At 32.9% G+C, this 26,523-nt stretch overlaps 1 protein-coding gene and 2 long non-coding RNA genes across 3 annotated transcripts in view; 1 reads left to right on the plus strand and 2 right to left on the minus strand.

The window, feature by feature from the left end:
• Positions 1-4,370, plus strand: part of LOC119838624 (receptor-type guanylate cyclase gcy-1) — a 47,359-nt gene extending 42,989 nt beyond the window's left edge. The window contains exons 13-17 of the mRNA XM_038364643.1: positions 429-552; positions 907-995; positions 2,030-2,159; positions 2,498-2,589; positions 4,221-4,370. Of these exons, the coding sequence (XP_038220571.1) occupies positions 429-552; positions 907-995; positions 2,030-2,159; positions 2,498-2,589; positions 4,221-4,370 (585 nt within the window). The remainder of the gene's footprint in view (positions 1-428; positions 553-906; positions 996-2,029; positions 2,160-2,497; positions 2,590-4,220) is intronic.
• A 17,062-nt stretch (positions 4,371-21,432) lies between these two features.
• Positions 21,433-22,092, minus strand: LOC119838713. The gene is made up of 2 exons (XR_005288214.1): positions 21,845-22,092; positions 21,433-21,600 (listed from the first exon to the last, which is right to left on the minus strand). It is a non-coding gene; the product is annotated as an uncharacterized LOC119838713 (long non-coding RNA).
• Positions 22,093-25,699: 3,607 nt separating this feature from the next.
• On the minus strand, positions 25,700-26,238 carry LOC119838708. The gene is made up of 2 exons (XR_005288213.1): positions 26,004-26,238; positions 25,700-25,742 (listed from the first exon to the last, which is right to left on the minus strand). It is a non-coding gene; the product is annotated as an uncharacterized LOC119838708 (long non-coding RNA).
• Between the last annotated feature and the right edge of the window lie 285 nt (positions 26,239-26,523).

Raw genomic sequence — 26,523 nt, forward strand, 5'->3', positions numbered from 1 at the left:
ACAGATTCGAAATTCAAATGTAATATTTTTTTATAATTAAGTGTAACAGTATTTATGGCCAGACTAAGTATATAGATAGTTGTAAGAAAAACACAATTAAATTGTCTGTATTAATTACATACGAAATAGCTAAATATGATAGAGTCGCATCACAACACTCAAAATTTTATAATACTATAACACATTTATATGTAAATTCACAAAAATAATTGTAATATGCACAAATCACATGGAAAGTTTATTTGACTTCTTTTATAAAGATTGTGAGCCGTGAAGTCGTCATCATATTTCTAACTTATTTATTTTTATTAATGGTGACAACCCTGTGAAATATATAAGAAAGAGGTAGATATAACAGGCCACATAGAACACTTTGGATACCAAATATTAGCGGGAGAAGGCGATTAAAAAGTATAATCTGTTTGCAGGTTATTAGCTTTTTGAACTCAGTGTACAAGTTATTCGATGAAAGAATAGAATGCTACGATGTTTATAAAATAGAAACCATCGGAGACTCGTATATGGTCGCGTCAGGGCTGCCAGTGAGGAACGGTAAGTATTGACTATCTGTTTTTGCGTTTAACTATATATTACATTGAAAAGCTGTAGTTTAATGGACGTATTGTCAAAAAAAAATCAAGTCAAATCAAATCAACACTTTTGGATTATGATTATTTAAGAACAAACACGACAATAGTTATTTTTAATAACATAAATGTATAACTTGTTTCGCACGATTATGGAGCCAGAGGCTCGCATCCTTTTCTTTACCCATCCAAGTCCTTTCCTTAATTAACCCTTCTTTTGAATTATTCATTGGGGTTGGTGATTGCATACCATCGAGTAAACCACTGATATAAAAACAAAAGATATGTGTATGTATATAATGCGATTTAAATATTATAGGCAATAGACACGCGACAGAAATAGCAAGTATGGCACTAGAATTACTGGAAGCTACGTCCATATGTCGACTACCGCATCGCCCCGAACAGGTAACTTAGGTAAAAGTTGTATTTCTGCTTTTTTGTTTTTTTATTCGCTTCCAGACTTTGTACAATGGCAATGTGATAATTTTTAGATGCGTATACTGGCCATAATTTAAAAATGTTGTTATTTGCACTTGTGATTCGATCTCCTTAGTAGTAGTAGTAGTGAAGTCCCGTGTCCCCTAGTGGGGTATGGGGCAGATGATGTACATCCGTTTCACTGATCGATTGTCTTTAGGGACAAGTAGGTGATCAGCCTTCTGTGTCCTGCCAGACTGAGACATTTTTTTTTGTGCGTCCCCACCGGAAATTGAACCCAGGACCCTTCGTTTCTACGCTCACGCGTTAACCAATGTACCAAGGAGGCGATCGATTCGATCTCCTTGGTAGATTTTATTTCTTGTAACGGTTAAAAAAGCGTTCTTACTAACTAAACTAAATATACTTTTTGTCTCACTTTCTATCATTTCAACTCATTTTTTATATTTCTATTTCTTTACTACTTTAAAATATTAATTAAGTCTCAACGAATTTACTTTGTTATGAAAAGTGGCACTGCCTTCATAGTTATATATATATATAGTAACATACAAAAGTCTTTGTAGTTGCTCGAATAAATTAATACATCATTACTATGATAGTATCCACAAACATTTAAGAATCAATCCAATGATATGTAGGCCAAATTGATAGTATTTAATTTTTATTCTCACCATCGACATCAGCCCATACCTGTTCCCTGAGGGGACACAGGCCTCCAGGAGTTTTTAAAATTATATACTACTTTTATTATTTAAATCGAAACTAGATCAAAAATCACAGCGTCGATAATTTTAACTTACAAAATATTGAGGTTAATTTCATCTTTTTTAGTTTTAAAATCATCTTATTCTATAACATCATCATTTTTCGTTTAAATTTATTTTTTCTTAAAACTAGCCATCAATTTTTTTTTCGTTGGTCGCAATAGCAAAATGGATTAACAGTTTTTTCTTTCTTGTTCTTATAAAGTAGAAAATGTCAATAGTGTATGATTGCAGACTCTCTACATGCGGAGTGGTATTCACACGGGGCCCTGTGTGGCCGGTATCGTGGGTACCAAAATGCCGAGGTACTGTCTTTTCGGAGACACCATCAACACAGCTAGCAGAATGGAGAGCACTGGGGAACGTGAGTACATTATTATTGTTATTGGTGTGAAATTTAGTATGTGTATATGTTTTTTTTTTTTCAATAACGAAAATACTAATAAATGCGTTTGGTTGATATTTAATGAACAGATAGACGTCTCGTACTGTACATAATTTTAAAGTATATATTGTAAAAAAACGTATCTTAAGTTGTGTTCAATATTTCCAATGCAGTTTTATCTTTTGGTGCTTTGTCCATGTAAATAGCTTAGAAGTGATATTTTAATAAAAAATAGTTATTATCGATTCAATGCCTCTTATTTGATTGTTATTTATTATTGGTTTAATAACCAAATTGATGGTTATGATATATTTCAGCAATGAAGATTCAAATATCGGAAGACGTCAAACGAGCGCTAGACAGAACCGGCTATTTCATCACAACTCCGCGAGGAATGGTGGATGTCAAGGTAAAATGTCTCGATTATAGCCAAATTTCGACATTATAGCTCTTTGTGCACACAAATTCTTTCGTAGGTGGTAAGTTAGACTGATGTTTGATGCTCTGATATCATCAACCATCTCGAGACCAGACAGACCAGCAATAAAGTGATAATTCAATTTTTCTGCGCATACGAGTAATATCAAAATTGCTCAAAACGGTGAAGGAAAACATCGCCGCCTGTGCGTCCGTCTAGTTCCTTCAATTAAAAGCAAGCTACTTTAGTAAGCCAATCAAATCTAGAGATTGATAATATTTTTAAATATCTTCATCTATATACATAAAACTCAAAGGTGACTGACACGACTGACTAACATAGTGATCTATCAACGCACGGCCCCAACCACTGGAGGGATCGGGCTGAAATTTGGTTTACAGATAGATGTTATGACGAAGTCATCCGCTAGTAAAGGATTGTAATAAATTCTACCCCCAAGGGGATCAAATAAGGGATGAAAGTTTGTACCATGTAAATTTATTAGGACCGCGCGGACGAAGCTGCAGGCAACAGATAGTTTATGAATATTACATGTTTGAAAACAATTTTCATGAACTTTAAACAACAAGTAGCATATTTACAAGAATAACTAACCACACAAGATATACAATTACGTATTTGTGACATACCTATTTCTCTGACGAGAAATGACGTCACGTCAAGTATCGTATCATTGGCATAGTTATATGCCAATGATACGATACTATATACGTCAGTCCTTTACTGAAACACGCTATGAATTGCCTCTGCATACAGTCGCAAATCACTATTTTGTTTTAATGCTTTTAAGTATTTTAATAGATATCTTATAAAAATCTATGCTACGTACGTATTTTTGTGTTTTGTACCTCATAACTTTTTACTGGGTGAGCTGATTTTTATGGTTCATTTTTTGGAACGAAGTTTCTAATCGCTTTTTGCGAAATGATGGAAAAAATGAAGACCAAAAGTTATAAAGAAACTTATTGCTGTGGTTGTAAGCCGTGCGGCGTGCGCGTTTGTCTGTCTGTCTCTCTCTTACATAGAAATGAAAATAACTGGCTTAATTTTCGCTTCGTCATTCTATTCCGCATTGAACAGTGTTTGAACATTGAATTTTAATTATAAGATTAAGGAAATAAATGTTTATAACGATTTCATCATTAATTAATCGAAAGAACTCCGTTCCATTCGGGTATCCGTTGATACCTTCGAAGTTTTTTTTTTTCATTACAAACAGGTGCCTGCCATACTCCATTTTAATTTGGTATAGTTCTGGCAATTTTATGGCAGTATTGTCTATTGTTATTATTATATAACTTAAATTATAAGTTATCAACAGAATGGTAAGATTTATATTCACCTAGCACTTGCCCGCGGCTTCGCACGCGTTATATTTGGAGTAGTTAAAAAGACGCTATTGTACATATAAACCTTCCTCTTGTATCTCTCTATCAATTAAAAAAAATCCATCAACATACAAACATATATAAATAGAGACGCGGGAAGTGACTTTACTTTATACTATGAAATGGTAATTATACTATCATTAATTTAATCACAGTCTAAAATATAACCTCGATTGCTATAAAATAAAGAATGCTTCAAAACTTTCCTTTTAGGGTAAAGGTGAAATGATGACCTTCTGGTTGGAAGGCAGGACCGGACCATCGCCGGCACGACCGAGCGCGCCTCTCGACTGCACCCCAACCTTCCTAGAACGGATCCATTCTCAGGGGCGGACGTCACCCCGATACCAATGCAACTGCTAGTCGCTGATATATTTTATAATTTTATATATGTATACGTCTATAGTGTTTATTTGGCATTCATCATCATCAGCCCATATATGTTCCCACTACTGGGACACAGGCCGTATGAGGGCTTAACTAGCTAACTTGGCATTAGTGTACATTATGGCAGTTTATTGAAAACTTAGATTGAGGGATTCGTATTGAAGATGCAATATCTTTTCCGTTTATAAATTAAGAAGAAAATTTATAATCCATTAAATCTTTAATTTCTAAACGTTATAATACTCGCGTAAAATTAAATAATAAAATACAGTACTTTTCTACCAGTTTTTGTAAACAAAACCAGGAGTAAAAGACCTAGCTGTTACATATTTTCCCTCGACCTGAAGACAAGAAAACAAAGACCATTTTTCAATATAGTATTTTGCAACTGCGCGCGATATATATTTATGAATGTACAAATAAATAAATTATAATGTCTTGATGTTAATTTTTTGTTTAATATTTTGTAACTAGCTTTTCATCCGCCGCTTCGCTCATATTGATCACCTATTTTGTACACGGATTTTTGTACATGAGGGTAAGAGAAAGTGTGATATGTTTAACTTTTCATGCGTATATATTATCACTCATTTATTTTAGTGAAACACCTATTGAGAAACCTCTAATATATATGTAGATCTATCCAATAACATACTCCTGAATATGTACATATATGGAAACCCCCCACGTCTTGCATAAAATTTTTGAATAAAATGTAGCATTAGTCAAACCCAATATTAGTTTATCACAGTATAAAATTTAGTCAAAATCGGCCTGATCGTTTTTTCGTGATTCGCGCATATAAAACACAAATAATACTAACCAACGTTTAGGACTCTATAAAACATTCAAATTGCAATGTTGGCATTGCGAAATTTAATATACGGAAATGGTGTAACAATAATTTTAAGTTGATATACCAAAATAACTGTTAATTTTAACTTTAGAATAATCCGTGGAATAAATAATAATTGGTTATAAATAATTATGCTTTATTAATTATCCTCTATTAGCAACCATTTGAGTTGCTTCATATTTAATTTTAGATGCTCACTAACTAAAGTGAGTTTTGTAATGTAAAAGTGTATTATCATCATCATCAGCCCATATTAATGTTCCCACTGCTGGGACACAGGCCTCCTATGAGGGTTCAGGTTGGTTCCACCACGCTGGCCAAGTGTGGGTTGGCAGATGTCACATGTCGTCGAACTTTTGACTCTTGGACATGCTGGTTTTCTCACGATGTTTTCCTTCATCATTTTAAGCAGTGGTGATGTTATCCACATGTGCAGATAAATTGGAAAATCAATTTATTTCCTGCACGCTCGCCCGGTCTCGAACCCCGAATTATAAATTTTTAAGTCCGAGGTTCTCACCACTGAGCCACCACTGCTGCAAAGTGTATTACGATTCACATAAATAATTTAAAAAAAAACATGTGTTGAACAAATTAGGTCCTCTTTTGTATCAGAAAAACGAGAACGGTTCCGCGGGCAAAAGGTAGTTATTGACATAAGACATTAAATGTTTTTTAAGCATTAATGGCTATGCTTTTTAGATGTTTATAGACAATGGTTTTCTGTTTATATGCGTGTGCGTTAATCATGGAAACTAGTAGTGATTAAACTTTATATGGTGATAGGCTATAATATTAGGTTCAACTCATAGGCAGCATTTTATTTAAAAAATAATTTCAGGGAGGTATCCATACCATTTATACCATTAATTAATTTAGATTTAATTACTTTTAGTTTTATGTGTACACTGTTGTGTGGCTTGATAAATAAATAAATAAAAAACAGCTGTCATTGTGTCCTTAAATCTAATTCCATGTGCCTATAAATTATACTAAAGGTCCACTCCGGCCTTGCCCGTGGTGTAGTTTAGCCTGTAGCCTTCCTCAATAAATGGGTTATCTAACACTGAAAGATTTTTTTAAATCGGACCATTAATTCCTGAGATTAGTGCGTTCAAAAAAATGTCTTCAGCTTTATAATATTAGTATAGATTAATTTGTTTCGCTATAATTTATAAGAAATATATCACCGTATGATAAGTCCCCCGCAGGTTCCTACATCAGAAAGCGCTGTCAAAACCTTTTGAATTATAACATGGAATATCTCTTTGCATTGTTCCCCTTTTATGAGTCTACCAAAACACCGTTTTTTTCTATACATATTACAATATAATGATGGGTTATTTACACAGATTTTTTTTTTATGTCATAGCGGGCAACTGAGCTGGTGGTTCGCCTGATGGTAAGCGATCACCACCGCCCATGAACATTCGCAATGGTAGGACCTCTGCGAATGCGCTGCCCGCTTTTTTGGGGTAAGGGAAAAGGAATGGATTAACGAATGGAAAGAGAGAATGGACTGGGACGGGTGAGGAAAAGGTAACGGGCCGTTTCCGAGATGTTTCCTTATTCAATTATGTACGCTAAATATGGCTTGCAATTTAACATAGTTCAGAATTGCTTTTAACTCTACTTATATCAATAACATAAATATCCTATGAGGTTTTTTTTATGTCACAACGCAGGTTCGGAGCCCGCCTCGTGATCAAATTTTTAACCATTCGCTCAATATTTCTCAATTAGACAGTTGTGCAGAATTGCAGAACATTCTTATTATGATCATAATAATATTCAACACAACCCCCTTTTGATATCTAGCAATAGTACCAAGTAAGCGAAGCGATAGTGTCACTCGCTTGCTATTACCACTTCTGCGGTTACTGCGGGTAGCTGTTAAAACGTGTCATGCTTACGTAACACGCACGTGCGTTGCGCATGCGCGACGAGTATAGTGGGGTATAGTGATTCCTCCCTCTTTCTCATTATGAGACAAGCGGAATAATTAACTCGTGAGAAACGAATAAGTTATTCGTCTAAGCATACTTACCCCATGCGGTTTTCATGCATTGAAATAATTGAATTGTTTTTGTACAATGTAGTACGTGAAATATACTCGTATATGAGGGTGTGCCTGGAGGTTATATTGGGATTTATGAAAATTCACCCATTTTCATAGAGATATTTATAGAGTTTTACGAGTAGCACTTCCCAGTGCTCGTACGCCAGAACAATACAAATTAAAAAAAAATTGTTTGAAATTTCCTGTCGTTTACATTGTCCGTACATATTTTCCTCGTTTACACGGGAAAGAGGTGTCCTCAAATAACTGCTTAGCGACACCATTTTTCCGAATTGCGAAATGACAAAGTCGAAATTTGAAAAGAGCGAGTTTAAATAAAAATGACTGGATTGTTGTTATATGAAAGAGTATTAACAGTTAGATGATTTTATTTAAACATCGAATACAGCAGCAAAATCAAATTTAATAGCAGTAAAATATTCTTTTATCATCAATTCGTGGTTAAAACTTTAAATTTAATAATATCAAAGCTCCTGCAATTAGAACATATTTTTGAAATGTTATTTTTAATATATTAAATAAGGAATCAGTTTTAACGATGCATTGAAAAATAATTTATACAAATGAAAAAAACAAAGATTTGTTTTATTTTTAAGAATTTAATTTTATACTACACATAAAGGGCATTAACAATAAACGTGTTTATGATTTCGCTTTGACCACAAATTTGAAATTGTGCCATGTATCCGAATTGCTCAACTTGGAAGTGATTCTTATCTCTTTTTACTCTTCAAAATGGTATCGTATGGCAATGAGATGTTTCACTGTGGCATTATTAATTTTTATGGGATGGTTGGCAAAGGAACGACCACCGCCCATGAACATTTGGAGAGGCGTAAGGTCGATTGCAGACATTACGCCTCTACAAATGGATGGATGGCTTCAAATTGGAAAAAAAAGGATTGAAGCTCCAACCGGGGAAGTCGTGACCAAGCGTGCACGGTAATACTGATATTAGAGAGGATTTAAAAGATAAAATAATTTATGTATTCATGCCTTTTAATATAAACTAGTTCATCTAATTAATTATAGCTAAACAAATTAATATACTAGCAGTCTTGAATCATGAACATATTTCAACAATTAACATCATTTCATATATTCAGAAAAAATTACGTTAAAACAAATGAAATATTCAATTGAACGTGTGCTATACAATACAACTATAAAACAAAACTATACGTACAAGCACAATAAATAAATATTTAGTAATATCAAAAATATACATTGCTTATTAACTACATCAAGTTCAGCCGCCGTTGCGGCTCTTAGATTCATAATAATATATTACTTTATGTATATTTTACATTGAAATGATGATTTATACCATTATTCAAATTAATCTATGAACGTCCTCACAGTTTTACACGCCTCACACTCGCACATTGTACATAGGGTTGCCTGATAGAGATCGCTACCTAGCGATAAGACGGCCTCTAGCTATTTGTTTTTTTTTTCTTAATATAAAGTGCGGTTTGTTCTGCAGCTTTTGTCTTCGCGCCTTCCTGTAAAGAAATTGACAACATAAATTTATTTTATTCCATATCGAAAAGCCAAATATTATTCACCGATAATTACGATCCGGCAGAATTTAGTATATTCAGAAACAATTGAGATATAAACATCATTTGTATAATAAAAGGTTCATAAAGTATCCAGTTCTGTTTTTGACAAGTGATCATATATAACTTTACAGGAAAGTCAAACTGCGAGCCGTATGTGAAGGTTATATAATAGTATACTAGCTGCGCCCCGCGGTTTCACCCGTAAGAATATCGGCTCAGTAGTTTTTGTGTGAAAGAGTAACATACATCCATCCATACTTACAAACTTTCGCGCTTATAATATTAGCAGGATATATTATAGAACATGTATTGCTAGCAGTAACAAAAAATACACTTATATAATTATATATCATCTACTTACATATTCATGCATTTAGCCAGTTCTCTCGAATATGTGCTGCCAGCAGAACATTTTTGAAAACTTTCAAGCACACACCTCTTCGATCTGCTGTGTTCTGTTTTGTTAGTGGAGTGCAAGCTGCCATGACACACCAAAATGTGACTGTTATGAGATTTTTGCAAGGGCAGCGAAGAAACCACGATGAAAATCGCGTAAACCCATACAATGACTGTGGCCTTCATCGTTTGAACTATTTTCGTCCGCACGCCCATATGAAATGGCAATACATGTGTGAACAACATCCTTAATATTTGTATTTTGCGGATGATAACTATTGAATCATTTTAAACAGAGGATAATTTATGTTTATGTGAGTGCCTTATATGGGTCTGACGAAGCGTGCGTTCCTGTTTTGCTGTAGACCAGTGCGAAGGGCGTTGAAAACGTAACAAGATATCGTATCCTACACTGGTGCAAAAGTGGTTCATACTTCCAAGAATTGAAATTATCATAAGTTAGATAAGACGATGTAGGATCAATACCTATCGAATAAGTACCCTTCCCAGGCCTTTCCTTTATTCCTATCGCCAATCCTTTCTTAATCCCTTCCTAATAAGTCGGCAATCCATTTGTAGAGGCGTAAGGACTGCAATGGACCTTATGCCTCTCCAAATGTTCATGGGCGGTGGTAGCGCTTACCATCAGGCGTCCCACCAGCTCCATTGCCGAATGTAAAATAAAAAGAAAAAAAAGAATAAGTATATTAATAATGTGGAGTAAATTATAAGTAGAGAGAGAGAGAGAGTAAATAGAGTAAGTAGAATGTAAAGGAAGGTGGAATACCTCAGCACCGGTAAGGGCATCCTTAACCAGTCTATGCTACTGGCCGGAGGAGAAGGCACCTTATTGATGTTATTCTCGATTTAATATCTATTACTGAATCATAACGTCTGTATAATCACGGGGTCTCCTTTGATAATCAGTGCAGTAATATATTTTTTTTCTTAATGTTCTTAAAACGATTACTGCTTTGCTGATGGGGAGCCCTTTTTGCCACTATTACTGTTTTTATATGTCGTTTTAGATGTAAGTATTTTATATTATAAGTGGTGGCAAAAAAATGTATTTCTATTTCTGTTTTTATTTCTATTTATTCCATTATACTACTTTTCTTTTGAACAGTCATAACATAGTTTTAACATTAACCACCTTATTATATCCATCAGTTATCTGTCAGTGAATGTTCCGTCAACATATATCCAGCCGTTGCAGAGACTAGCCTAAACAGACAAACAGAAAGATAGGCAAACAAAGTATTATTCGTATTGTAAAAAATGCTATTTTGGTATATGTGCCGCGTATATGCATTAAATTTTTATACAAAGAGATACTCCAATTTTTAGTTTGTATGCGCTAAATTCCGAAACTACTGGACAGATTTAGAAGAAGTATTTAGAAGAGTACAAGTTTTACAGGAGGGTAGAGCGGTGATCCCACTTTGCCGCTCTAATTATGCGCCTGGCCCGGCAACGGGCAGCCGCTGAGGGGGTTGCGGACGTATTTTAACCAGCTCCCGTGGCCCCTTCACTCAAGTGGCTCGACGGAACACAGTGGGGTTTTGGTCGGTAAGAATCCGACATAACTCACGGCTCCACCCCCAGGGGCCGTGGGTATCTATGCAAGATTTCCCCACTATAAAAAAAAAATAAAAAAAAGAGTGCAAGTTTGATATGAGATCTGGAATACCTAATATGGAACTCCAAGAGCCAAGCTACACTAAAACATGTATAGATATAAGGTCTTAGCAAACATTGTTCAGTTTGGGGGGCATTTCTGTAGACTTATAATCATTGAGAACTGGAACATTTGATGTTGAAATCAATGTAATTTTAAAATGAAATAAACGGAATTTCGGGGAAATCGAGCTTTCAATTCAAATAACGGAAATACGGGAAGAATAGTAGTTCTTGTTCCTGTTTATTAGGTACATAGTTCACACGTACGAAGTCGCGCACACCAGCTAGTTTTATTATAAAAAATGATTATGCTTACAATAGGCCAATTTTACAAGTATTAATTGTATACTTTATATATACTATACTACATGTATATACTAGAAGTCCGTTTGGGCTTCAACCGTGTAGTCAAAGAAAAAGATACACAGTCCCGGAATTATCCCCGCAGTTTCCGTTCCCGTGAGATTTCCGGGGACAAAAACGATCCTTTCCTTTCTATCTGATCCAATAATACATATTCTCGGGTAAAAAACTATACTTATACATCATAGAAATTTGCAGTGGTATAGGATCGAAGTTTAGAAAGAAAGACAGGTAGAGGGAATTTACAATTGTAATACTGGGGATTTCACAACAAACTATTGAAAGGTCGAGCTGAGCGTATGTGTGTCCGTGTACGTGTGTGTGTGCGCGCGTGTGAGGAATAATGTCTTTCGAATGTATGCTAGCTTATTAGTTAGAATTTGACAATATACGTATGATGTTATGGTAAACGTGAAATAAATTACAGAATAGCTTAAATCATTTTTTATTTCAATAATCATTATGTTGTCCTCGTTACAGCCTTTTAGGACGTCCACTGTTGGACATAGGCCTCCCCCAATTATTTCAAAAACGACCGATCACCAGCGGCCTGAGTCCAGCGGCTCCCTGCCACTTTAATCATCTGTCCGTCGTCGTCCGTACATCTTGTTGAAGGCCGTCCCACGAATAATCATTGTATTTAAACAATCATTATATTTCACTTATATTTCATAGAATACATGTATTTTACAATATTTCCCTTAAAATATATTTAATTAACTGTCTATCACACTAATACATTCATTAATTTTTGTACAATAGACTTTGTGGTAATTCAACATACACGAATATAACCCAACGTAATAGTTAAAATATAATATCACATTCAACTAGAGATTTCAAAAATCTCTATTAAAATTGAATTAATTTAACCTCTATAATTATACTGATTTTATTATTACCGTAAGATTGTTAGAAGCAATTAATTATAATCTCACTTCTGAGATTGCCAAATGTCTTTTTTACTAAGACTACAGGGAGGCTTAATACCTCGCAATTATATCACAATTATATGTATTATATTGAGTGTTTAATTTTCCCAAACATTCGTGTGGTGTTACGATTCAACGGAGCTCTAATTTCTGAATTGTTAAATATACTGAACCAAACCTAACTTCACATCGAATAAATAATAAATTCCAATTTCACAATTGACATTTTGCGTAATTGATCGCAATTTTTCAATAGATTACAACGTCACGAGATATATTATTATCTAATTATTAAAACTTACCACATTTCTACTTTAACATAACATAATACTATACTAGCTGTACTAATTACTTTTGGTCAGTTATTATTGCAATTAAATACAAACATTATATATAAAAGATATAAATACTTTCATATACATATTTCACATAAATATCACAAAATTTAATATAACATCACTTGCTGTAAGAACACCTTGCCTCGTCTTATTATTAATAACACAGTTGACTAGAAGATCAGCTCTCATGGATGGTTTAATCTGCAAAAAAAAAAAGTTTTTTTTATTAAAAAATGGTCTACGCTCTAATATAGGTAACTACTATAATCATATGAGTCATACTATAAAACCGGGTTCGAATCCCGCCTCGTGATCAAATTTTTTCTATTCTTTCAAAATATCTCATTTATAAAGCATGCCAATGCTATAAAAACTAAAAAAATTAAATTATACTATAATCATACTTAAAATTATACATAGTTAAACGCACTTTTGTGGAACTAAACGGCGATAAACATGTTTTGTTTTTCCTGATATTAAAGCGAGCAAAATTAATTATAATATAAATTATTATAGAGACATAATAATAAAAATTTATAGGTGAATTCAATATTATAAAATTTTAGCCACATTGCTTTGCATAAAATAAGAATTTCAGAGAACATAACAAATTATCATTTGCAACATATTCAAATAAAAGATTTCAATATTACTTTCTTCGAAAGGTTTTTGGGGACTACTTACTTTTAACTTTAATGCACTTAATTCTATAAAAGATGTAATTGACTGGACATGGGTTCTTGTTATTTCCATTGATTATTTGTCTCTTAGCTCGTACAGCACTTGACAGTGGCACACTGGCACTAATGTCACGGTCCACGGGGAGAATCCCAGTGGATACATAATCTATATATCGCGCGTGTGCGATCGCAAAACACATCACAAATATTAATATAGTCGTCTTCATCCTGGAAGGTCCGACACCTATCTGAACGCAACGTATGCGAGTACTTGAATGACCACTGAATCTTATATTCGTCAGTATGTATATCTGTAGGCGCTAACACGCAAGCTTTGTTAAATGGGGTTTACGTATGCATAGGAGGTAATAGTTCACTGTTTGAGGTCATCAATTGGATCATTTATGACGTTGACAATTTTATACTATAAAAGGTAAATTATAAAACATTAATTATTTTATACGTTCGCCGTGTTTTGTTAAATTTTGTAAAATATGGTTCTTTTACTTTTATTGGACGTGTATAATATACGTGTACGAGTATGTAAATTTTTTTTGTGATTGCTGCAATGGATGAGTTATAAGTGATGAAAACAGCTTTCAAAACCAGTGAACATATCATAATATTTTCTAAAATCCAATTCCGACTAGTTTAAGGGCTTTTCACTTAACCCGGAATAATATTTCTATATTTTTATCACTTTACTTGTTACAACGACCGCCTCCTTGGTACAGTGGTTAACGCGTGAGCGTAGAACCGAGGGGTCCTGGGTTCGAATCCCGGTGGGGGCGCACAAAAAAAATGTCTGGGTCTGGCAGGCCACAGGAGGCTGATCACCTACTTGTCCATAAAGAAAATCGATCAGTGAAACAGATGTATATCATCTGCCCCATACCCCACTAGGGGACACGGGACTTCACTTGTTACAACGTGGCTAAATAATACTGTTTAAGTTTATACTTAGAATCAATTTTTTTATTATACATATGTACGTTCCTTAGCAGTAGTAAGGCATCTGGCAGCAAATATGGGGTACGAAGTTAGCTAATTTATTTTTTGGAGGATGGTTTATTTAATTTATTAGAGGGAATATTTATGGTTGAAGAAATTTTCTTTCAACAGCTGAAATTCTAACTTTTTAGCCTAAATAGGTTCATCTTGTAATTTTGAAATGTTATTTTTACATTCGGAAACAATATGTTTTATAATTCCGCACTTTTACTTTAAGCATGCTTTCAATATGTTTATATTTGTTGGACCATATCTACTAAGGCCATTAGGATATTGTGGAACATGCACAAGCAATGGAAATTAACTAATTAAAGTTTTGAATAATACAGAAAAATTTACAGAAATATAACTGAGATGTATGAGTTTAACGCACGTTTTCAATGTGCATTCGAAAATTTAATCAGTCTCCAATCTTTAAAAACTCAAATGTTTATGAATCAACAGTCTAGATATCGTTCAAAATTTGTTCCCCCTGTATTATGTTTGTTTTTTGTGTATTTGTATCCAATCCACACTAATTATTATCAAAGTCTTCTTGAAGAAAATTAATATTGCATGAATATTCAACCGACTGCAAAAAATATGGTTATCAATTATGTAATTTACACATGTGTGTATGTATGTCAAATAGTCAGAATTACACAATTTTTGGATAAGTTATCCTATTACAGCTTATTAACTAAAATGTTTGTCCGTGCATCACTTAAATACTGCAACGATTGATTTATTTTTAGTTGTGTTGTGTTAAGAAAGGTTTAGTAATTTTTTAGATTAATATATTCACAAGGAAAACGGCGTCGTAACGGCTACTACTTCGCGCGCTTTCAAACGACGGAATCGTTGAAGTTAGTTTAGTTTTGTATCTTATCTTTTAGTTATATACTTAATGGTATCGCCGGGAAACTGGAATATATTGGAGTGCTCTATTGCTTCTCCCTTTATCAACGTATAATAAGAAATGTATGGTACCCACCACATAACCCTGGGCAGTTCCTACGTCCGCCTTTTTAGCATCACTATTTCGTATGTAATCGTCATACGGATTCTGACGAGGTTGTATCCATTTTGCGGATAACTTTTTCACGACTAGCCTATATCTACCGTCCAGTATTTTTATTTCTTTTTGTGATCCATCGTGTCAAAGGGGTGATAAAATCAAAAAATGACACTAGGATATGTTATTTTTTCATTCCGAATTAAAGGACGAAGGGTATTGGTACTTTTTTAGTTTTAAAGGTATGGTTAGCAGAGATAATGACAAAAAAAGGTGTGTGCGATTCACACACGATAGAAGTGAAACTTCAGTAAATCGTAGTATGTATATTTCTGTCTCATTCTTTGCCGGCTTCATTCTACACATTTTTGTATTTGTGTCTCTTACCTGTCGTTTTTCCGTTGCATCAGGTTTGAAATCACAACGATTCTAAAGAAGTTTCACTTCAAAAAAAACGCCCGAATACACTCCTACTTTTAGATTATATAACTAGTATAGCTTAGCTGCCTTGACCGAGACGTTTCTTAGATTAACTGTAACAGCAAAATATTACCATCAACATGTCTTATCCTATCCGTAAACGTAGTGTCGTAGTGATTCACATGTGCTTTTTTAATAATCATTATAAATATAGTATGGTGTTTAATCCTACGAATATTATAAATGCAAAAGTCTGTGAGGATGGATGTATGTTCATATTATGTTTGTTACTCTTTCACGCAAAAACTGCTCAACCGATTGCAATGAAATTTGGTACGTAAATAGCTGGACAACTGAAATAGCACATAGGCAAACTTTTATCCCGATTGTTCCATGGGATACAGACTAACGCGGGTGACACCGCGGGGCGCAGCTAGTTTAGTACATTTGTGACTTAAAGCCTTACACAATCTATTGGATCAATGTTTATTCTGCCTGGTGTGAGACACCTTCCCTCGTGCAGCAGTAGATGTTCGAATCGTTTAAGTCTGAACCACCATAATACAAACTAATAAAATCATTGTGTAATTCCATAAATGGTATTTATATATAATATGTACATCGACGCACAAACTCCCTGTATGAATTTCCCTCTATAGAGACGAAAAGATTATTCAAGCTGTAGCGGTTTATATTTGTACATGTAGTATGAGTCAAAGATCACTTAAATGCTCGCACCGATTGATATTTCATTCATTCACGCGTTGTCTCTTCCACAATGAAGACGGTTATTGTAATATTTGTGATGTGCTGCGCGATCGCACACACGCGATATATAGATTCTGAATTCAGTGCGACTCTCCCCGTGGACCGTGATATTGGTGGTAGTGTGCGTCTGAGTGCTGTGAGAGTTAGGAGACAAGTAATAAACGGTGGAAGGAACGATTGTGCAAAAGGTTTTATGAAGTACAAGATGATATGCGTTCCAATATACGAGAAAACTCCAAACTAACGTAAGTATGACATACGAGAAAACCCCAAACTTAATTTTGAAACTGAATATTGTTTATTTAATAAATTATTGGAGTGAAACTTCTTTAGAATCGTTGTGATTTCAAACCTGATGCAACGGAAAAAACGACGGATAAGAGACGCAAATACAAAAATGTGTAGAATCAAGCTGGCAAATAATGAGACAGAAATGTACATACTATATTATATTTTATAAATATTCATCTCATTCTTTCGTCGATTTACTGAAGTTTCACTTCTATCGTGTGTGAATCGCACACACACAATTTTTTCACCTGTTTGTTAAATAATTTGTGATGGATAAAAAAATAAATGTACATGTAATATTGGATATGTGGACCGAGATCAGCACAGGACCGAGGGATCCTGCGTTTCGAGGGATTCTCAGTCTGACAGGACACAGAAGGCTGACCTAGTAGTCTATAAAGAAAATCGACCAGTCAAAGAGATGTATATCATCTTCTCCATAACCCTAGGGGACACCGGACTTTACTTTTCTTATAGGAAATTTATGTAATTTTATTTCTTTTTCGATGTCGGCATATTGAATTGCATCTTTTCTTTTTTCAGATGCAATGGTCGATGACAGCCTTCCTTCTAGTCAATTTATTTATGTTACGACGTTCGGTGTTGAACAACAGAAGTATTGTTAATTATATTACTGATTAGTATTTTAAGTTTTAAATATTGTTAGTCTGTAAAAACTGCATACAATAACAGACGGTTTATGCATATATAAGTAATAAAAAATGAACGAATACACAGCCACAGACATTTTAAAAATTGTTGTCTATGTTCCTACTGCTTATATAAGTATCTTGTTTTTTTTTTGGTCAAATTCTGTAATACATATATAATATAATGTAATAATATCGGTTAATTACAATATTATTATATTTTTTATTTGTATATATGTTACCATTGTATATGAGGCTATTATAGTTATTACATTTTATATGTAATTTAATAAATATTGTTTGTGATACGTTATGTGAGAATAGGTAAGAAAAATTTATTACAGTTGATATTAGTTACCTAGTCTTTAAAAGATTTGAGTAATATTATTAATTCGAATGTATTTTAGATAGTCTTACTTTCTGAGTGCAAAGCGCTCCTTTGTATGATTATATTGTAGATATTATAGTATGATTTACTTATTTCGATAGACTAATGAAGCAGTGAAATATCTTATTCCCATGAGACTTTTTAATAAGCAAACCTGCGAACTAAAGCTAGTTTTTAGTTACATTGTGATATTAAATTTGTGAAATCTCTAATTTATTAGATAGAGTAATTGTTAAATTGTTTTAATAAAACTGTAAAAATGCACAAAAACATATAATAAGATATATTTGAAATTTGTATATTTGAAATAAACAAGCTGTGAAAGCAACTTGAGTACTTTACTTCTCAAACCCTAAAAACGTTATAATAATATAATACATTCTGAGTTAACTTCGTCATATTATTTTGTTTAAATGAGCTAATTTTATTAACTATTGGTTTGAATTGGAAACTTGTATTTCTTTTGGATAGTCAATTCATCAAAGTATCAAAATACATACAGATAAAACTATTTCTATTTTAATTTTTATTAGTCAATCATTTTTACTTCTTGTTGGCTCTAGGGAAGAGGGCACTGAGTCCTGACATACAGGTTTATCCTATTTTGGGAATCAGAAACTTCATTCTTACAATTTGGAAAAACAAATCAATAAAAAAATTTTTTCCATCGATCGTCGAGGCGCACAGACTCTAGGCACCGCTATTTGGTGGACGTTCCATGTACCCGGACGAAGCGGTTCGATTCCACATTCTTTATTCGTACTGCAAGGGATTGGAACATGCTTCCTGAGTCTGTGTTCCCCGACGAGTACAATCTGGAGGTCTTCAAGAGAAGAGTGAACAAGTACCTTCTAGGGAAGCGCGCTCCATCAGGCGAGATCGTGGTCAAGCGCTTACCTAAAAAAAAAAAAAAAAAAAATTATTATTAGTTCTCTTAAAAAACTGCATAACATCACGGTGCTATAAATAGCAGTGTGATAACAATGAAAACTATTAGGAGATCAGGAAACTTCTGACGACAGAAAAATTTGTGTGGATCAGTAGTAACACACATTTTTATATACTCACGTTGTATTTCTCAAAATACATAGGCACAAGAAACGTTCATTTTATTGTTTAATTGTCCGTGTGTTTGCCTTTCTATCTGTCCTTTTTCTCAGGAATGCATACTGTTTCTTGGAGTTGTAAAACAATAAAACTAAATGAACGCAATCAAAAGGATATAACTGGTTATGCTGCAAGTTATGAGGGAATCAACGGTGAATGGTATGGTAATTGACAATGATACTTCCCATGAACTCATAAACTTGTTTTTTATAACAAAAATAAGAATTATATTTGATACGAAGCACGTTTTAGGACAGATAAAGGGAAAATTGCGAAAGTCACATATTTTGTAGACACAGCGTATAAAACAAAATTAACAAACTTATTGCCTCTTTTCTAACGAACTCAAAGAGGAATTAAATAAAAATTCAAATTCTTTAAAATGTTATAAAACCAAACTCATATGCAATCAAAAGAAATAGCAATTTTGCCGCATTTTTGACATTCACAACTAAGATTCTAATATTAAAAATTGGAATGAAGTAAGACACAAATGATAGCAAACTCAAATTTAAACTCAAACATTTATTTATTTAATTAGACTTCACTTTCGAATCGTCATTTTACACAGTTTTGCCATTACCACCGGTTCGGAAAGCAGTTTCTACAGAGAAGAGCCGGCAAGAAACTCAGTAGTTGCTCTTTTAAAATAAAATCAATTTTGCATTTTAGTTCTAAATAATATGTAATATGTACATAACAATGATGCCAAACAACTAGCACAGGAAAATTACGAAAACCTCACGAGTTTAGTTATATTACATATTATTTTAATCATTATAAACTTATTATTTTTTTCTTCATGAACACGATGAGTGAAATCTAATTTCCTTGACATAGAATCAGACAGCTAAGTGACAGAAAAATCCAGAAACCTTCTATTTGAGGCAGTTAACACCAAAAATTGTGTACATAAATCAAATATCGCAATATTGAATATTTTATAAAATTATTACTTGAATGCATATAATACAGACCCCAAAACAGTAACTAACAGTTTTTCGGTTTGTTTGTTTGGATGTGCGTCAATCACGAAATACCAACATTCCAACATTAGTTTCAACTTATATCATACTAGCTGCGCCCCGCGGTTTCACCCGCGTAAGTCCGTATCCCGTAGGAATATCGGGATAAAAAGTTGCCTATATGTTAATCCAGTTGTCCAGCTGTCTACGTACTAAATTTCATTGCAATCGGTTCTCTCGTTTTTGCGTGAAAGAGCAACAAACGCACACACATCTTTACAAACTTTCGCATTTATAATATTAGTAGGATTGTTAAGAAAGTATTTATCAGGGCAATTCATACCGTTAGCGGGGAACCACAAAATTATTTCATCAATATGTTATTAAATGGGGAATCATTGGACAGGTCTTTAAAAATGAAATTGTCTTTAAAAAAATGTAGTTTTAAGCTTTCAACGCTTCCGTCCTGTCCATCGTTCTGTATATACAAAGTGTATCTTTTAATAAAATGTAATTTATTTTTAAATATATAGTCTATAAATGAAGGAATTTTATCAATCTGTTTTTTTATAGTATCACTGGATAGATGCGCTGTCGAATAATATACCATACTCTCAAGGGGCACCAACATTAATGAGATGCTCATTTCGTATGTCTTTTTGGGAAGATAAACATGAAAATAAAAATAAAAATTTACAATATCTATTGCTAACTGACCACACAACTTTGTCTGCTATTAAAAGAAAAAAATCCTGCTTTCGAAATATTATTACTACCTACCACGGTCCTATTTGTAGTGGTATGATATTATATATCCTATTACCTCAACAAATTGACTATCAAATACAATTGAATAAATTATTCAAATCGAAACAGTTGTTCATGAGATTAGCGCATTTATACAAATAAAGAGCAAACTCCATTTTCCATTATTATAAAATTTCGTACAATAGGGTTTCAGAAAAACATACTCAAATTGTTTTCAGTTTTTTTATTTCAGGTTAAGCGTGAAATAATTATTATGATACGTTTTTTTTCTATTTTTACAGTTTTATTAAAACAGCTTAACAACAACTCTTTTCGGAGATTTAATAAATTTACTATCACAATGCTTCATAACTTCGCTCAATAGAATGAGCTGTTTCACTGTGGCAGTAGCCATTACTCTTTCAAAATCATACAAAAACACGCTCCATATTGACAATAATAAAAACGAACTAACACAATTTCGCATTTATAATACTATAATAACTAAGGATTACAATTATATACAAATATATTCAAGTCTTTTAGAGGAAAGATAACTTATAATTCAATCAATTCTTTTTTCCTACCTATTTTCACACAATAAATAACACAAAATGTTTATCAAATCACATTAATTCTTACAATATAAATATAAATATAAATAATGATAACATTATAACTCTATTATATAGATTCATATGGTAACGGCATATATATGCAAAAATTTTAGACACATTTGTTTCTGTATCTATTTATATTTACAGGTATTTACAAGATCTGTAATTAAATGCATTATTCGCCAATCAATATATTATCACCTATGAATCGTTTATTCGACATGCGCATAAAAGAAGTTACTATAATTATAATTAAGAAACTAAGAGGTAATAAATAATAATACTTATTTCGTTGATCACCGTGCGTCGTTATAATAAATAAATTGACTAGATGTGAATATTTCATTCTTCATTGTATCTGAAAAAATACGCACCATTATAATAATGCAGAACACAAAAAGAAGAAAACTAAAATTGGATTACTTTCTTAAATATACCAAATTTTTACAATTTCATTTTTTGTTTTACCAATCACAAAATATCACATGAGAAGGATTAACAAACATGTGATAATTAATCTTAATCAATACCTCTATTAAAAATAATTAAATCCTAATTGAAAATATTGGAAGATGTGTAGGGTTCTAGTAAATTATACTCACGTTATAATCGAATACAGATCATCTTGTACTTTATAAAACCTTTTGCACAACCTTTGCTTCCACTGTTTATTATTTGTCTCCTAACTCTCACAGCACTCGACAGTGGCTCACTGGCACTAATGTCACGGTCCACGGGGAGAATCGCACTGGATTCAGAATCTATATATCGCGCGTGTGCGATCGCGCAGCACACCACAAATATAAGTATAGTCGCCTTCATTGTGGAAGCGTCAACACGTGAATGAATGAAATATCAATCGGTGCGAGTATTTAAGTGATCTTTAGCTCAAACACCGCCACAACTTATGTGTAATCTGACGTAACACGCGAATTCACCTCTGTTAAGGAAAATTAATTCATGCACAAACAAGTTTGTGCATTGATTTACGTATGAAATATAAAGACCATTTAAGGAATAAGAATGAATTGATATTTGTTTTGAGGCTATTATTTCATTTTCATTTTCACAAACTCTACTAGTTAAACCCCTGGAATCAGTACCAATACCAATTACAATGCTCAATATCGGACCTTACTGACACCATTAAATTGATACTAAATGAAAAAAAAAACGTATTCTAGAAACGCCTCATCAAAAAAAAAAAACAAATACACTAGATGGTATTATATAGGCTAGTAGTGTAAAATTTATCCGCAAAATCGCTGCGATCTCGTTAGAATTGATCATACGGATACCGATGAGTAGGCGGACATGGGAACTGCCGGGTTAATTGTTGGGCACGTTGCATTTCTAGACATACGTTAAAAATGGGAGAAGCAATAGAGCTCTGATATATTCCAGATTGCCAGCGATACCATTTAGTATCCAATCAAAAGATAATTTACAAAATTTAACTGACATCAACCATCCCATCGTTTGAAAGCGCGCGAAGTAGGCATGGAAGCCGTTACGACGCTGTCCTTGTGAATATATTAATCTAGAAATTATTGAACCGATTGATGAAACTTGCATCGACCTTTCCGATGGAGCATACTCATCGCTAAAAAGAATTCAAACCGAATTGCAGTTTTGTGTTATGCAATATGCACGGTCATAGGAGAAACATACATAAAAACAAACAAACGCGGTATGTAGACATCAAATTTGACACACGTATTTGAGAGCTGTTTTAGATTATCCTATCCAAAAACAATGCAATACTAACAAAATTACATAAACATCCACTTTTTTTTGACTTTTTTGACTAATTAATAATCTGAAGGTGCAGTTCGATAGACATCCTACCAATATTATAAATGCGAAAGTTTGTAACTATGTGTGTGTGTTTGTTGCTCTTTCACGCAAAAGCTACTGAACCGATTGCAATGAAATTTGGTACGTAGACAGCTGGCAAATGGAATAATATATAGGTAACTTTCTATCCCGATATTCCTACGGGATACGGACTTACGCGGAAGAAACCGCGGGGCGCAGCTAGTGTAATATAAAGTAACTCAGATCTTTTCTGGAAATTTTATCTATTATTAAAAACAGACAAAGTAACACAAGACTTACAATCTGACAATACTTTTGATAATTCCATAATACGGCTTGGGTAAGATAATAAATGTACAAAACATATTGAAACCATTCATATCACGCAGGTTCGGAGTCTAAAAATGTAGAGTGTCACCGCAAAAAAAAAAAAATTTCAAACTTCTATACTAAAACTTTGCAATATACTTTCCTAATAATAATTATTATAGATTCAATTGTCAGCTGCGTAAGGAACCTTATTTCGAAACAACATTGCAATCAATCTTAATTCAATAAAATAATTCTCAATCAATAAATCAATAAAATAATTCTCACTAATAATTATATAAATTAAATAAACCATTTCTTTCTGGCAGAATTAACAGCTTCATGGGTCAATTGACTCATGGCATGTAAAGCTGAGCTTGGACCTTTTCACAGCCATAACACATCACAGCAACCTAAGTTAGTTTTTATTTTATTTCTTATCTTTTTATATGTTTTTTTCTTATTTCCTGTTTTATGCTCAGTGTTTTGGCTTTTTTTGTTAATTGTTGTGTGTGTGTTTGATTGTGAATAAATGTATGTCTATGTCTATGTCTATGTCTATGTCATTTCTAAAAAAATGTAGACAACTTCGTACTGCATTTTGCTGTCAGATACTTTTGATTGGTTGGATTTATTTAGGATTATATTACCATACAATAAAATCTAAACTCAAGCAGCATTATTTATCCGAATTGTAGCGAGATAAAAATGTACATACTTGTAACTCCACTACCTAGTTGGAATTGATTTTTTGGAAAATTATACTTGTACGAATATTTCTATCAACCTCAGTTTTTTGTTGCAATAATAGAACCCACACTCTTTTGCATGATTTTTTAAACTCGTGTCGTTTAGTGCGTAATTTATTGTCTTTAGATGAAATGAATATGTTTAATAATACACAGGTCAACAAAATACACTTTTGGGTTTCTTTTCTCTTGCATAAATTTTGATTTTAGACATTGTTCAAAAACACTTAAATATTCATATTTAGTTCATAAAGTTTGCTTTGGTCTGATTTACGACGCTAACTATGATTTAATTTATTTCATAAACAAAAGTGGTAGCATATTGATTAACCCAAAAGTAAACTGTATTATTATTTGTAAGAGGCACAGTAGTGAATGATTACTTGTTTGTTGCAGCTGTAACAATTATATTTATATATTACTGTTGGATAATGGCGAAATCAAGGGCAGTACAAGAAGAATATGACGGGAGATTACATTTGGGGCTTAGTACGAGAGAGCTCATACGAGCATAAATATTCACTTTTAGACATTAATTTCTTGTTATTTTACATCTATATTATTATTTATCACAAATCTTGAATAAAAAGACTCTTGTATTAAAGAAAAAACCTAACCATAATTTACAGTGAGCGTTGAAAAAACATAAAAATCTATAATTTTCGCCGAAAAATTGAAAAATTGTTCTAGTTTCTACAAAAGCTAACTTTAATCGAATAGAAAATTCTTCCGTATTTTTGTCCCAGTACAAACCAAAATTAACACATGTACGGTGTTATTTATCCCACCTCTTACTACATTCACTTAAGTATTAGCAATTTGTTTGACGAAAAGCCCGCAAAATGCTTTTGTCCTAAAATATGACAGAAGATTACAAATAAATAAATTTTTTTTAACATATTTGTATATTATGGTAAATAAAAAAATCGCTTTTATGCAGTTCCGCCCGGAGCTGTGCTATGGAATATATCGTACCTATGTTATTAAATTGTGAAGAAAACTCTGTTTTTAAATCAATATAATAGTATTTCATATCACAGTCTTTTGAATAAATACAATTTATTATATGGCATATTGTTTATAATACCAAAATGTACTTTTTCGATCTGATTTCATTAGTTTTTATAAAAATTACAGCACCGTGGGCGTAATGAATATTGCTTATTACGGTCAGGGCCAGTACTAACTACTAGGCATGAAAAATCTGCGCATACGAAGCCATGGGCCCAAAGTTAGGTTTTTGATTTTCAGTAACACCGCTTGTATTTAAAAGAGTTATTAAATAACCTCCAAAAGACTTTACATATAAATATTCTCGTGAAAAACTATTCGAAATTAATTGAGTGTTGTAGAAAGAAAGACAAAGAAAATAAATTCACTAATTTCTTTATTGAAATAAATACATATGTTTTATATTTACACCAATTAGTTAATCATTGTCTTCTCATAATAAGATATGAAACATAATTATCATACTTCTAGTTCATACAAGCTCTGTTTGACGACGATAAAGTATGAAATAATGTTGAAATTTGAAGGCGAGTAAAACCATATAATCTTACTGGTATAGTCGGTATTTTCTATAATATGCAGCTGATCTTAAGTTCCTCTGGGGAAATAGGTCCTGAAAAGAGACAGACTATAATCAACGTACAATCTTTATACTATATGAATAAACTATTCAATGAGGATATTATTAAAACACCAAATGAGAATTTAGATATATCCAAATCTAATTTTCTCATTTGGTATTTGACTATTATGTTATTCGCTAAATAATTTAAGACAAAATAATATCAGATGTATAATAATTACTGGACATTGTGTATTTTGATCACAATTTTAAATGTGTTGGCAATTTTGTAAAAAAAAACTAAGAACATACATTTGAAAAGCACCGGAAAAAACGCCATACGTGTCCCTTTGCACAGGGGTGTCCATTATCCATGTATATTGATGGAAGACCTCGCAAAGCACGCGAAAGTTGCACACTGCCACTAATGTCACGGTCCACGGGGAGAATCGCACTGGATTCAGAATCAATATATCGCGTGTGTGCGATCGCTAAGCACAGCACAAATATTAGAATAACCGTCTTCATTGTGGGAGCGTCGACGTCTGAATAAATTTAATTTCAATTGATTGAATATTTAAAGGGACGTTGACTCATTTTAACTGTTTCGTAATTTATTTTATCTTTAGCTTAAACCGAGTTTTCCTCACACGAGAGTTGATATTTTCAGGAAAACGCAAAAATAAATAAATTATACCTTTTAAGGCCATATAGATGTCAGTCTTATTATAATATTTTCCTAGTATGTACTTTTCTCACTTTTTTTTCCTTTTTTTTTATTGTTTAACTTTGAAATTCTAGGAGTGACGGTAGTAGTAAGAAGATATCTTAA

Source organism: Zerene cesonia, unplaced genomic scaffold (assembly GCF_012273895.1).
Source record: "Zerene cesonia ecotype Mississippi unplaced genomic scaffold, Zerene_cesonia_1.1 Zces_u004, whole genome shotgun sequence".
Lineage (NCBI taxonomy): Eukaryota > Metazoa > Arthropoda > Insecta > Lepidoptera > Pieridae > Zerene > Zerene cesonia.